The following is a 15,001-nucleotide window of genomic DNA, read 5'->3' as shown; positions in this document are numbered from 1 at the left end:
CAAGAACGCGCGCTGTGGTAGGTCCCGATCAAGACGTCAAATCTCAAGGCTGCGCGGCCGCTTTGTGTTACCTTTCGATCAGCGCCGGCCCAACTCAGTCCAAGCACACTCGGCGCCCTACGCAAAAAGTCGCGCCCTTACTATTATACCTTACTTAGTTTCTGTACCTTACCATTCAAATAATTTACTTTAATAGTTAGTAAAACAGTTTTGTTAAGACGACATTAAATTTTCTATTCTCCAGGTCTTATTATTAGCCTATGTCACTGTACCCCAGGTCCTATACCCATATAAATATTAGGTATTTTCGTTGCTCCGTTGTGACGTGATTGAAGTACCTACAAACCAACAAACCAACAAACAAACACACTTTCATATTTTTAACATGGGTGGCGATTATAGCGTTAATTAAAACAGTATTATTAAAAATAAAAAATTGCTATGCTGCTACATACAGAGGAGACGCGCGAGCTCGCCAGTCAAGCGGCATCACCATGCGACATTGTGGTCAAGCGTGTGCCTAAGTAAAAAGTGAATTTTAGAAAACCAGTACCGTCGTCACTGGCCATGCTGCCTCCCATATTCCAGCGCCCAAGGCGGTTGCCTAGTTCACCTTTATTCAAGGGCCGGCCCTGCTTTCGATACACATTGCCCAACGCACCACCATAATCACACCGTTACAACGACATAATCAACCCGACCGGTTCACGATAATACCAGCGTTTCCTTAAAAACCGGCCGGAATAAATCTTTTCGGAAGATTTTAACTTTGACAAAAAAAATCCCGCGACTTTTTTCGCGTAGATTTTAAAGATTCCATTAGAATGTCTCAAATTCTTTTCATCACTATATCAAAATCTAAGTTGGCTACACGAAGAAGGTATATTAAAGTTTTAGGCTGAGATTTATAGAGCGCACTTTGACTTTGCTCAGACTTAAGATTGAATTAAAACGAGACAGATTTATGTAAGATATATACATATATCTGATTCGTTTTAACTCTGTCGCAATAATAACGCACATTAGGTTAGGAACTAATGTTCGAGAACGTAAAAATTTCTGAAAGTTTATTTTACTTGAGTGCATAAAACGACAGCCTAATCTGATTGCAGAAAATCACGTGTTTACTTTATCTGCGCTACCTGAAAGAGGCAATAGAGGCATATTATGTCCAACTATATCTACATTCTACAGCAATTTTGGCTAATAATGATGATGATCCATATTATGTACTTATGTGATTTGCTTCCTTTGAATGTGTAAGTTTGATGTTTCAACTTTGAAGTGTCTCAACCTATTGTTTAATACATTATTATGGCAGAAGTATCATATTCTTATAAGTCGTCATGATATCTAACCAGCACATGATTCTGGCACCATTAATGTCATCAAGCAATCGTCTCACCGTAGGTTTTTATTGCCATTACTATTTCGTGTCATGTTGGTGGTCTGAAACCAGTCTGATTCTGAAGCAGATGGCATTACGAAATGTAATGAATATTTAATTTATAGAAAGACAGAATTTCTTACACCTGTTGCATAAAAAAATGAATTAAGGCTTTTCAACAGTCGAGGCCTAGGTGAGTTGAATATAAATTCAATAAAATATGAAAGTAACAATGATATTAGAAGAAAAACTTCTAATATCATTGGAAAGTAATATAATCCCACACGGGTGACGACCGACGTGCAGGGCACAAGGTTTGAGCTGACCAATTTTCATTAAACTTGGAGTACTTACTAGTATAATTAAGTTTGACTATCTATATCACGAACATGTTTTTATTTGTCGAAAGCTTGGATTCAATCACATCAGTGTTATTTGCGTAACACGTGTAAAAACCTCACTTTAAAATGTTAATCTTGTGATTGAAAATAATGTTGTTTTTTTATTTAAATAACATTCGACTCTAATGACAATTACAGTGAAAATCCTATATAACAAGATCATTTATAATAACATTTCGGTTATAATATTATCCAAAAGTTTGTAGCATAAAGTCCCATCTATTTGTAGCATAAAGAGTTAACACTGGTATTACAGCTAGGTACTGCCTTTTGCGATCTAATAATTATGGCCCCTTCAATGTTGCTATAACAGATTTTGACTGTATTATTTAAAACCCTCGAATATCTTTCGGATGAGAATTCCTACAACGAGAGGTCGTCAACCGCGACCCTCAAGAATGATGGCGAAGCGTCGTGTCCGACAAATCTGACGTCTAAATTAGATTTTATTGCGTGGCGTCTGTACCAAACCACACCACCATAAAAAGACCTCCCTAGCCCGACATGCAACTATTACCACGATTAAATAAACTGCTTTGAATGGTAGCTCATAATAATTCGGTCGTCTCCCTCAATTGAGAAAGACGTTGTAAATAAGTGGTGATGAAAAGTTATTGTAGCAAATACGACCTTTGCCACGGCTACACGATTTATAAACATGAACGAGATGCACTTTGTTTAAAGGGGATATTTTGATTTGGTGCGACAATGTGGCTAATTCCTTTGTACACAATCTCTAAACTAAACTAAAATATCACGTCTAAATCTATTGCTATCCCTTTCATAATGTTGCTTGCGGAAAAGGAAAGCACTAGATTTAGACCTGTTAATTTAGTTTAGTTTAGAGATTGTGTACTAGAGAATCGGCCCCATTGTGTCCAAATTACCATACAGGAACTCCTACTTATATTTTATGCAATCAGCTATTTATATGTAAGAATCCAAGACACGCAATACTGCAAAGCTGATACAACTTGTGAGGATACCTCGGTGAGAATTTTAGAACTAAGGAGAGGGAGAAGTACAATAAAGACTTTTAAGGTAACAAGTTCATAGGTATTAAAATAAACGTCTGTAATTTTTTCTGCTTATTGGCAATACCATGGCTCTCGAATAAGTTGGCCGTGCTTTTTGTTTGCCAACGAAGCTGAAGTAAGGACGATAACAATGGGATTGAACGTCTACCGTTGATTTCATTAAGGGCTTAGACAAAGACGATCAACTCACATTCATCTGTCTTTTTCTTCCTTTCCCTTTCCATTCATGATCACACGCGTTAGGGCACGAGCTAGCTGACTTAATCACAGCAGCTCATTGCTAAGGTACACGTTGTTGTCACAAATTATCAAAGGTCTGTTTATAGGTCACGATTTCATAATCGTTATTCATAATTCATAATTTTCAGATTTTTCCTAAATAAAGCCTCATGGCTTTATTTAGGAAAAATCTGATGGTCAGTTTCAACTTACATTCATGAGCTCCTTCCCCTCTTCAGTGGAAGTGAGGGCTATCAGCGCATGACCGCATTCGTTGGGGCACGAGCTGGCAGGCTTGGTCAGCACCTCGTTGCAAAGGTACATGTAGTTGTTGAGGGCCGCTCCGCAACCTGTTCTGTACGCGCAGCGCATGCGGGCCTCCTCGCAAGGCGTGCCTCCTGCGCCCACGCATGCCGTCAGACATGCCACCGCCAGTAGCCACCACATCACCTGGGGACAACACAAAACTCATCAGCATACGTTATTTTTCGATTAACCATTACTGAACACTTTTCAAAAGTACAAAGTAGGTAGGTACTAGGTAGGTACCAAATCAGCTCAAATAAAACTTTTATAAATGGCTAAAGTTTATCAGTATCGGTATCGCATAGCTTGTTGAGTTAAAAGAACACACGGTTTATGTATAAGGTATATAAGGTGTATAAGGTAGGACCAAAAAGCATATTAGCATTAAGTATAATATACCAATAAGTGCAATAAAATTTTGCAGTTGAAAGTTCGATTCAATGCAACAGAAAGTTTGCTCTTTTATTTTTACGTTCGCGTATTAGGTACCTTTTATTTTCAAAGGTCACTTGCTAGGTGCACAGAACATAACATAGATGTGCCCTCAGAAATACGATAAAGTAAATGCAATACATAAACTACAACTGATATGGTGAAACCTTCCATTTAGAATCCAGTTTTTCTTTTATATTTTATACCAACCAACTTTCTTGTGAGAGAGCTTTTACTGATTTCGAGCTTTACTAAAATGAGAGCTTACTTTATATCTTTATTTTAAACTCGAGTTATTTTTTTAACAAATCCTTTATTTTAAGTTTTAAATAACGTTATAATTACTAAATCGTCGTCATAATAGGCTACTTGACTCATATCTAATTTGGTCCAATAAATGATTATTTATTATAGTATTTTGCTTAAGACAACGAAATATATCAATAACAATTTTTAAAAACGCAGGATGGATATATAAACCCAATTTAAAAAAATACAGTTTTTATTTTTATTTGAAACGCAGAAAACGCTGTCAGCCATGATGTGACGTCATTAAATATGTAAACAAAGAAAAGGCTACTTGACTCATATCTAATTTGGTCCAATAAATGATTATTTATTATAGTATTTTGCTTAAGACAACGAAATATATCAATAACAATTTTTAAAAACGCAGGATGGATATATAAACCCAATTTAAAAAAATACAGTTTTTATTTTTATTTGAAACGCAGAAAACCTTGGTCAAAGAATTAGTTTGGCCATCCAAAGGGGTAATGCTGCCAGCATCTTGGGTACAATGCCTCGCTGCGGTGGTCTCGATGAGGTTTTAGATTTAATTTAATTTATTTTAGTTTTAATTTAATGTTGTTTTTTTTTAGATTTAATTTTATTAATAGTTTATTTAAATAATTTAAATACAAATAATTTTCACAAAAAAAAAAAAAAAAAACGATAATTACTATATTTTTCATGTAAACTAGTATAGAAGTCATGTTTATTAAACTTTGGGAGGTTAAGCTGTTGTTTACAAATGCATAACGTCAGAGCACAGATAATCTATGGGCCAAACATGGCCGACAGTGTTTTCACCTGTCTAAGAAAAATATATTATTAAATTAAAGTTTTACGGTCTTTAGGGCGCAAAAAAAATATAGTGTTAATTTTTTTGATCTAATAGGACAAATATTAACCATTTAAGACCAACTTAAAAAAAGTGTCAACTAGCCTATTATCGTAACTTTATTAAAATGCCAGAAACTTACTTCATTATTTATATAAGGTCATTAATATGATAAGATCAGTAATTCTGCGTCCTGGTATCTTGATATTGTGATGTACTTACTATTAAGGAGTTATGCAATCTAAGTAAAACTTGTTTAATTCAAGCAGGTTTTAGGTACAAGCTTTTACGAAAGTTACTACATATTACCATACTAATTAAACGTAGCTTAAAGCTAATGCTACGAATAATTTATAATAGTTTGAAATATTTGTTTACAACTATATAATATAGAACGTATACAACTATAACTATATACACTTAATAGTGTGGAGGCAAAATAAATCGTGTCCAATGTACCTACCTATTCGATCTCTCTATCTCTCTATCGATCAATTTGAGATGGAGGCATAGTATAATAGGCTAGTTGACACTTTTTTTAAGTTGGTCTTAAATGGTTAATATTTGTCCTATTAGATCAAAAAAATTAACACTATATTTTTTTGCGCCCTAAAAACCGTAAAACTTTAATTTAAAAATATTTTTTTCTCAGACAGGTGAAAACACTGTCGGCCATGTTTGGCCCATAGATTATCTGTGCTCTGCCGTCATGCATTTGTAAACAACAGCATAACCTCCCAAAGTTTAATAAACATGACTTCTATACTAGTTTACATGAAAAATATAGTAATTATCGTTATTGTATCATCCGAGAATGTAAAAAACGCATCGATAAAGACCACAGGAAAGTTGTGGATTAGAGTGCCCAGTGAAATAAATATACGTAACACGCGAAGACTTGCTTAAAGGGATCCTATATGACAAAGACTTCAACCCAAATTTATTTTTGCAAAGATCAGTTTGTTGTAAGTCTTACTTAATAACTTATTCAATTTATAAAGAGAACGATATTTTTTTACGTTTACTATGAGTTTTTAGAAATATATAAAAACTAGCTTATGCTCGTGACTTCGCCCGCGTGGACTTCATAAATTTCAAACCCCCATTTAACCCACTCAGCGGTGGAATTTCAAAAAATCCTTTCCTAGTGGATACCTTCTCTTTACCTACAAAGAACACACCCACCAAATTTCATGTATCTAGGACCAGCTGTTTAGATGTTTAGGCTGTGCGTTGATATACCTATAAGTTAGTCAGGACTTTAAATTTTATATATATCGATACTACGTTAGTCCCCGCGTGACATAGGGATGACATTTCTTTGTTTACATATTTAATGACATCACATCATGGCTGACAGCGTTTTCTGCGTTTCAAATAAAAATAAAAACTGTATTTTTTAAAATTGGTTTTATATATCCATCCTGCGTTTTTAAAAATTGTTATTGATATATTTCGTTGTCTTAAGCAAAATACTATAATAAATAATCATTTATTGGACGAAATTAGATATGAGTCAAGTAGCCTATTGGTGTTGTTTAGGTTACATGTGTATAACACTCACACACTCACACACACAAAAGCACACACGCATACACACACTCACAAGCATACACACACACTGTTGTAATTTTATTATTGTATATACCTACATTTATTCTAAATCTATTCTGTTAAAAATAGTTTTAATTATAATTTTAAGTAATCTCTTTTGGCCTTCTGTTATAACTAGATTTAAATTTAAATAACAATTATGTATTTACGCTGTTGATTACTTTCAAATAAATAAAATAAAATAAAATAAAAAACATTTTTAGAAGGACAATATAATATGAACTGTACCTATCTACATATTTAAGCGTACATAATAATTGTAACGTCAATAAACTAATAGGATTGAATTATTGAAGTTTGGCAGTTGCGGCAGCAGTAAATTAACAATTCGGTGGTATAATTATATGTTGATACATAATCCTATCATTTTCCACAGGGATTATCGTGAAATGATTTTAGTTAGACTTGTCAATTTAGTATAATTTAAATCACACAGAATTCAACCTCAAGAGTACGCCAAGGTTTTGCATGACAACAAAATAGTTGGTCTGTGATTTAATTAGTGGTAATTAGCTCCTACAGACTTTCTGTGATTGATGTGAAGCTGTAATAGTCTAGTGGTTAGGACGTCCGTCTCCTAATCGGAGGTAGGGGTTCGACCCCGGGCACGTACCTCTAACTTTTCGGAGCTATGCGCGTTTTAAGTAATTAAATATCACTTGTTATAACGATGGAGGAATCGTGAGGAAGCCTGCATGCCTGAGAGTTCTCCATAATGTTCTCCAAGGTGTGTGAAGTCTACCAATCCTGCACTTGGTTAGCTTGGTAGACTATTGTAAGACAAAATATTCTTAGTTACAAGAAAATTGGTGATCTACACAATAGGCTAACTAGAAACAGAGACAAACTTGCAGCTCCTGCCTTCCGCCTCAGGAATGTCCAAAAGTCATTTGTGGGTATTGGTATTACCTTTTATAATAAAATCCCGCAAACTATTTTGGACTTACCTTTGCACAAGTTTAAAAAATCTATTAAAAATATGCTACTGAAAAAAGCATATTACACAATTGAAGATTATCTAAATGATAAAAGAGCGTGGATTTGACCTGCAGCTCGTTCCAGCAACGCACAAGACTGCAAATACTATTTTATACATGGCATAATCTTGTACCTATATCAAATATTTGAAAAGAGCAACCGCCGAGTTTCTTGCTGGTTCTTCTCGGCAGGAAAGGCATTCCGAACCAGTGGTAGATGCATCCGACTATTCGTAAGCACTTGTAAAAGTTTATACGAATAAAAAAGATTTTCATTTTCATTTTCATTTTCATTTTCATTGCCAAAACCAATATAAGCCTCAATAGCGCAACCGGTAAAGGACTGGACTGAAAACCGAAAGGTCGACGGTTCAAACCCCGCCCGTTGCACTATTGTCGTACCTACTCCTAGCACAAGCCTGACGCTTAGTTGGAGAGGAAAGGGGTATATTAGTCATTTAACATGGCTAATATTCTTAAAAAAAACCTTTGTCACTCTTAGTACAGACTTCGTGCCTACCGGCCATGCGGCGCCCGTTGTTTAGAACTTAATTCTAACTGATCTCCATCCTGCCTACTCGGCAGCAGGTATGGTAAACAAACAGAATCGCGTCACGTACTCTCCACACTCGCTACTAACTTACACGTGAACCGGAACGCTTTAAGGTTGTCACTTTCCTGCATATAAATTAACAAACAAGTAAACCACATAATTTTACTTATTATTATTATTTTACGAATCGAGATAATGGAACATTATAAGTACAAGCAAAATATTAATCAACTAACGACCCGCCCCGGCTTCGCACGGGTAGCTTAGCATACAAATTTTGCACGGATCTCAAATTTTTTTGAAATAAAATATACTGGTGAAGGAATTTTCAAAAACAGTTCGGTAGTTCCAGAGATTACCCGCTTCAAAAACTTACATACTTTGCATCTGTATAACATAAGTGTAAATTTTCGTTTCGATTTATATAGCTTGCATGAACACGAGTAGCTAAAACCTATGGTATTTTTAACTCGCCTTCTTGTTTTAAAAGTAACATTTCATCTTTAGAAAATCTCTGCAAATACCTACCCGCTTTGTAGCGGGTTTACATATACAGTGGCTCAAAGTTTCACATCTTTGAGCCGGTGTAACTTTGAAACTACACATTTTTTATGGAAATCTGATAATGCACAGATACAGATATTTGTTTCTAGAATATACTTACAAAATTTAATTTAGTTCGATCGGATAGTATTCAAATGAGAAAAACTACATTTGAAAGCGCTGCTGGGGAGCGCGCTAGTACTTCTCAAGCGCGTTTTGTGTATATTGCTAGATAAATCCTCTTATTTACGTACCCTATTACGTTCAGAATAAAGCACAGCAAAGACATTGCTGTAAGTTATTGTGATTGAGAGAATACTTTTTGGACAGCCCTAACAAATAAAGATGAACAGGGTCGTCGCCCGTCCAAGAGCCCAATGGCAAAAGAAAACAACGTGACAACTTAAGATGTCCACCTCGCCTCCACTCCAAGAGTTACATTACAATAACAATTGGTACCTGGCGCAGGTGCCAATGACGTCGTTATTACCATCGAATAAGACTTAAAATTATGGTAAAATATTCCTTTTGTCCACGGTAGCTCGAGATAAGCCTACATCTCGTTTTGTTTGTTAATTAAATGGTATTTTAAGTCGATTTAAAGTTTCAATAATATAATCTTAGAAAACATTTTTTCACGGTTTGTTAATAATCGTGACTTGCAAGTTGCGTCTCGTATTCGTCGTAGGTTGGGACTTCGGAGAAATGCTGTCGTGAGACACCAAAGATGAAAACTATTCGACTCAAAACATGGATGTACTGACTACCGACCCATAAGTATCTAAATCGAGAAGTTGCATCTCACATGCGTCCTAGCTTGAAACTTCGGGGAAGTGGTCGCGTCGTGAACTCGTGAGCCTACGAAAGGAAGAGAGTAGGTACCTTAGTGAAAAGTATGCGGCCCCAAACATGGTTGTGTACTGTGTAATCAGTAATGTGTATCTTATGTATTTAAATTCTAAATCAAGATCGGGGAAAGGGCGCGACATTTCCACTCTCAAATGGACGGTTAGCATGAACGTGTAAAAAGCAATAATTGCTTGCACTCAGTCAATATACGGCGTGTCCTTTAAAAAGTTAAGTATTTGATTCTAAATTTAAATACTATGTATTAAGGGATTTTCCCTCTTTTTGTCTGGTGGGAGGCTTGGGCAATAGTCCTGGTGAGCTACCAGGTTTAACGTTCCAGTACGATGCCATGTAGAAACCTACGAATATAAGGGCTGTCGATTAAAAAAAAACTGTTATACCCCTTGCAAGTTAGCCCGCTTCCATCTTAACTGCATCATCACTTACCACCAGGTAAAATTACAGTCAAGAATTTAAAAAATATCGAGCGTTACATTTTTGTTCTGTTTGCTGTGGAGACCCTGGAGTCTTGGCCATGGAGTCTTAGTGCTAAAAAAATTACACTTCTACACCATCTCCGCATGCTTATAACTTCGATAGCTACCAGAGTATACTTAGTATCCTGAGTTACGTTACGTTGCATTCTAACACCGCATTCTAAGTAAGGCTCTGACTTAATTAGCTTGCCACCTAATAGCTGAAGCCTCCTCGTCCGTACGCCAATAGCAATACCAACATCTTCTTTTACAGCACCGTTAGCTTAAACACCATCGTTAGCTATTTTCAACAGCTAACGATAGTGTTTCAACTTAAATCAAAAACCTCCCCTTCAGAAAAGTCCTTGGCCAAGGTTTTGTTGGAACTGCCTATATCCAAAGAATCCCACTAAATAATGAGCAGAAAATGAAAATCCGGGTAGCACGGCATGCGCACAGCGTAGTGCTAAACAGTAAGTCAAACACGCGTGTTCCCGCGCGCATCATTATGGCGTGTCGTTAAGCGATAACTGACCGAGCAAACGTAACTATGTCAGGTAGTGCCGGGGTAGAGCACACAGGGAATCTTAGATAGGTGTTTCATTTTGGTGCTTTTCTCTCTCTTCCGATGTCATATTCCTCATTGCTGGGAGTAACCCCTTACTATTAATCACATAATACTTAGACAATGCTTAACCGAGCGAAGCAAGGTCTCTGAGTTTACTTGAGTGAAATTGCACTTGTCGGTCTGTCAGAGCCTGTTATAACTTCTGCATTACTGAACGTACCTAATTATGTAAACTGATGGCCTTCAGCCGATATTGCATAAAACATTGTGCCTCAATAGCTCAACAGGTAAAGGAGTGGACTGAAAAACCAAAAGGTCGACGGTTCAAACCCCGCCCGTTGCACTATTGTCGTACCTACTCCTAGCACAAGCTTGATGCTTAGTTGGAGAGAAAAGGGGAATATTAGTCATTTAACATGGCTAATATTCTTTAAAAAATATATAAAAAAATCTTTATTTCAGGGGGGCTCCCATATGAAATGCGGGGGCTTTAAAGTGAAGATATTAGAAACTGAAACTTGTTTATTATGCGATGAGCTCCCACATCCTATTCCGTATAGGTACTAGCTGAGCAAGAGATCTCGTGGTTATTATCAAATGTTAGTGATAATAACTTGACCGCCGCCGGTTTCACGTGCTTTCGAGGAAAATTTAACTAAGTGCACACTCCGTTCAAGAGTTTCTTGACAGTAATGGAGGATGGTTTCTTCTAAATTGAGTCTGGTCTAGCTGTCTGGAGTAACCTATAGCAGCTGTCATTACCATAACTCAAAAATCGCTCCGCAGTGGGTACCTCTAGTTCACTCTGCTATAAGATTTTGAAGCCATGTAGAAAACCAATAAGCAAAAGTTTTCTATAAATCCCATCTTCAAAGTTAGTGCATTCTATGTATGTAACTATTTGAGGCAAGTGTAAATCGTATACATAATACATAATATACCCAAATTCCAATAAATCAATGCAAATCTTTCACAAAAAGCTTAGAATTTATCGTTTACTGAATGACGCCTGAGACTTACAATTTATTTGATTTGGACTCGGATCAAAATCCAAATGGATCTTAGAGCATAAAAACTTGACATCGATATTTACGATACATACCGAGCTATAAATTAGATCGCTTTATGTTTAGAAAGTTGAAATTGTAACATTGGAATAGAACATTTTTTTCTCGTTTCTGATAATAAAAATTGATCTCGGTTTTTATTATTACTAAGGTATTTATCATTTTTATTATATTACAATTACCAGAGCCAACATTCCTATAATTTGGTAATGTATTTAATGTAGTGATTCTGTAAAGTGATAATACTAAAAAGAATACCCGGCTAAGTTTGTTGTGGGCTCTTCTCAGGCCTGGGCGCGTTTGGAATCCTCGTAGCTTTAGTTTTAAGTACGTATTAATTATCACCACTATATTATCTTACAAAAAAAATTTTTGACAATCAGGAAGCGTAAAATTTTATCTATTCTGAATAAATAATTTATGTGTGCCGAATAAAAACACTAATTTTTAGAGTGCCGTACCTCAAAAGGAAAAAAGGAACCCTTATAGGCTTACCCTCACTTCGTTGTCTGTCTGTCTGTCCGTCGCGTCTGTCAAGAAAACCTATTCTTATTGTTTTGTTTTTCAGGAAATTGCAACTGAAAATCTCTGATTGAATATAGGCTATTTTAATATCTACCTTTATGATTATACACTAGTAAAAAAATACGTGTGAAGTTGTAGTACAGTTTTGAATAATTACAAAAGAGACCAAGACAGCGTCTCCAGTCAGAGAAATAAAATATGTGAGCACATTATGTAACACAATTTACCTAATGAATTACCATCTTGCCTAGCCTTGGTGACAGAACAAACCGTATTTAATGCAAGGCCTCGCTTTTGTTTTCTCAGCGATTAGGTACTTGTTACGACATAGGTACACATTTGTTTGGCAAACAATGCTTTCAAGTACCTACCTACATTCGTTTATATAGTGTGATTAGCTGAGGAGACTAGGTTTTATAAGTCGTATTTTGCGTTTTTGGCAAACTGGACTAAACGTGGACTAAGCACACTGGTTTATGAGAGCCAGCGCGTGCCAGACCTTCGTTATTTCATAAAAGCTGAAAGTTTCTCTGCGTATTGTCCCTAACACAGGCAGAAACGATCAGTGACTATGAAGTTTGGATCATGGTAGCTTTGGGAGATAACAGGTAATAGAGGTGTAAAAAATCTTACTCAAAGTATAAAGTCAATTTTTTTTTCTTCGGACTTCGGAGTAGTATTAGAAATTACGTCATGCATTGCGTGCCAATGCACGTGGTGTGCGTGTGGCCCTGCCAGACGCCCTTAAAGTTTAAAAAGTTTAAAGTAGGTAAGAAATAGGTAGGTAGGTACGTATGTAGGTACTGTGTACTTTTATTGCAAACGGCCTAAGAAAAGTACTTAAGAAGAACCTAGATAACTAGGTCGAGTTGCCATCTCGACCTGTCGCATACCATAGCTGATAACATACATATGTCATATGTGCCGTCCTTGCGAAATAATAATTTTTGAGCCATTGTTGGCGGTAGGTAAGCAATTAATAGAGAATGGGAATATCACCGTATGAATTCATATACAATGCAGTAAAGATTAAAAAATATGTGATAATACAATGTGTGAACATTGCAATCTCCTTTGTACCACCGCACCGCGCCGATAACGCGACCTAAATGAATTAAATCGAATCACGTTCAGATAACGAAGAACACTGCTAAAATGATAATGAACGAACACCAAGCCGCTGATTGCGTAAATATTCCGTTGAATAAACTTCTAAATAAACAAAACAATAACTACGACTTTTGTATCCATGCGTAGATCAACTCTATCACGAAGCCTCTATCCCGGCTGTACTCACGTGTCTAGTCGACGTTAGCCCGACTAGTTTCGAACCCATCCGGGGTTCTTTTTCAAGGGAGTCCGTTCGCGCACACGTCGACTAAACACGTGAGTACAGCCGGGATAGATATTATTTTCTTTTTCTTGAAAATGCGAGCCAAGATTGCAACTGGGCGTGAACTGCGATCGCCGTATGGAATTACATGGAACGGTTAATGTAACCAGTTGTAACAGTTATAATGAGGTTATCGCTTTGTTTACTCGCTTGCTCTGAGCTAAATACAGCAGTAGCCTAAACTGCAAAGAACCGGTATCTGACTAGTATATATAAATACATAAATATTTAACGATATAATACCAAATAAAAATAATAAGTATAATATTTAATTCAACCAAGAAAAATGTTGCACAGTGCACAGAAAAGGTAGACGCAATATATTTTGAAAGCATGGAGTTCCGTAGTAGGAAAACCTGTGTTCCGGGCACCGCAGCCTTTCCTCAGTTTCATCGATTAGGTACTTAAACCGTACTTAGCTATCTAGAATCTAGATAAAAGGAAAAGCTGACTGACTGCACAGCTCAAACTACTGGATGGATCGGGTTGATATTTGGCATGCAGATAGCTATTATGACTTAGACATCCGCTAAGAAAGGATTTCTGAAAATTCAACCCCTAAGAGGGTAAAATATGGGGTTTGAAATTCGTGTAGTGCACGCGGACGAAGTAGCTATACGCGGGAATAAGCTAGTTTGTCTATAAAATCTATGATAGTTTTATTAATAGTAGCTCATTTTAAAGCAAAAAAACAAAAATTGCAGCAGTAAAAAGAAAAACAAATCAATGACGTCTGCAGTCCCACACCAGACATCAAATATAATACTGGAGTCAGGACATGAAAAGTGCCTACTAAACATTACAGATGTACAAAAATATAACGCTGATTCCGAGCTCCCTGAGAAAAATAGTTAACTAATGTAATTCGCGTCACTGCATAGATATAAAATAGTACAGTCGATGATTTTCAGTACGAGCTCAAGACACATTTCGCTGACTATCTACATCTACACTTAATTGTTTTGGATGTACCTAAGGTACCTATAGTATCTTCGAAACTAATGATCCGATTCAGAGGAAAATTCTTACACTGAGCTACATCATCTGCGAGTGCTGGCTATAAATATTTTATCACGCGGACGAAGTTACGGGAAAAAGCCTAGTACCTACTTGATATAATTATTACAGCTGAAATGGCTACGAAACGTTTTATAAAAACGAAACTGCAATACCTCAAATCGACAGACTTCCTAAAATAACGTTGCACAAACATACACGGTCTGCTATTGGTAGCAATTCCAAGTAAGTGCACATTAATAGGTGGAACGGAACGCGGTACCAGAGTCCGGAATGTCACAAGGTTTGATTCAAGGAACTGCAAGCAGTCTGGCTGGACATCATTTTAGTGACTGCAACTGACATTAACTCTTCTTACGGCGAATAAACATCTCATTATATTATCATACGATCATCATCATACGATCGAGCTCAAGCCTTGTCTGTTGGCCATCTATTAAATTCTGCATTTTGATGACCTCCCTGGCGCAGGGGTGAGCCCCGTGGTCGTATAAGTGGAAGGTCCCGAATCAGA

At 36.5% G+C, this 15,001-nt stretch overlaps 1 protein-coding gene across 2 annotated transcripts in view; it reads right to left on the bottom strand.

Annotated features, from left to right (window-relative positions):
• Positions 1-15,001, bottom strand: part of LOC117991722 (growth arrest-specific protein 1-like) — a 28,428-nt gene that overhangs the window by 3,116 nt on the left and 10,311 nt on the right. For both annotated transcript variants that reach the window (XM_069505349.1, XM_034979324.2), the window contains one exon: positions 3,258-3,494. In XM_069505349.1, coding sequence (XP_069361450.1) covers positions 3,258-3,491 — 234 coding nt within the window. In that variant the 5' untranslated portion in view covers positions 3,492-3,494. The remainder of the gene's footprint in view (positions 1-3,257; positions 3,495-15,001) is intronic.

The sequence above is a fragment of the Maniola hyperantus genome, chromosome 20, assembly GCF_902806685.2.
Source record: "Maniola hyperantus chromosome 20, iAphHyp1.2, whole genome shotgun sequence".
Taxonomy (NCBI): domain Eukaryota; kingdom Metazoa; phylum Arthropoda; class Insecta; order Lepidoptera; family Nymphalidae; genus Maniola; species Maniola hyperantus.
The sequence above is the reverse complement of the archived record's forward strand: the minus strand, read 5'-3'. Positions and strand labels throughout refer to the sequence as shown.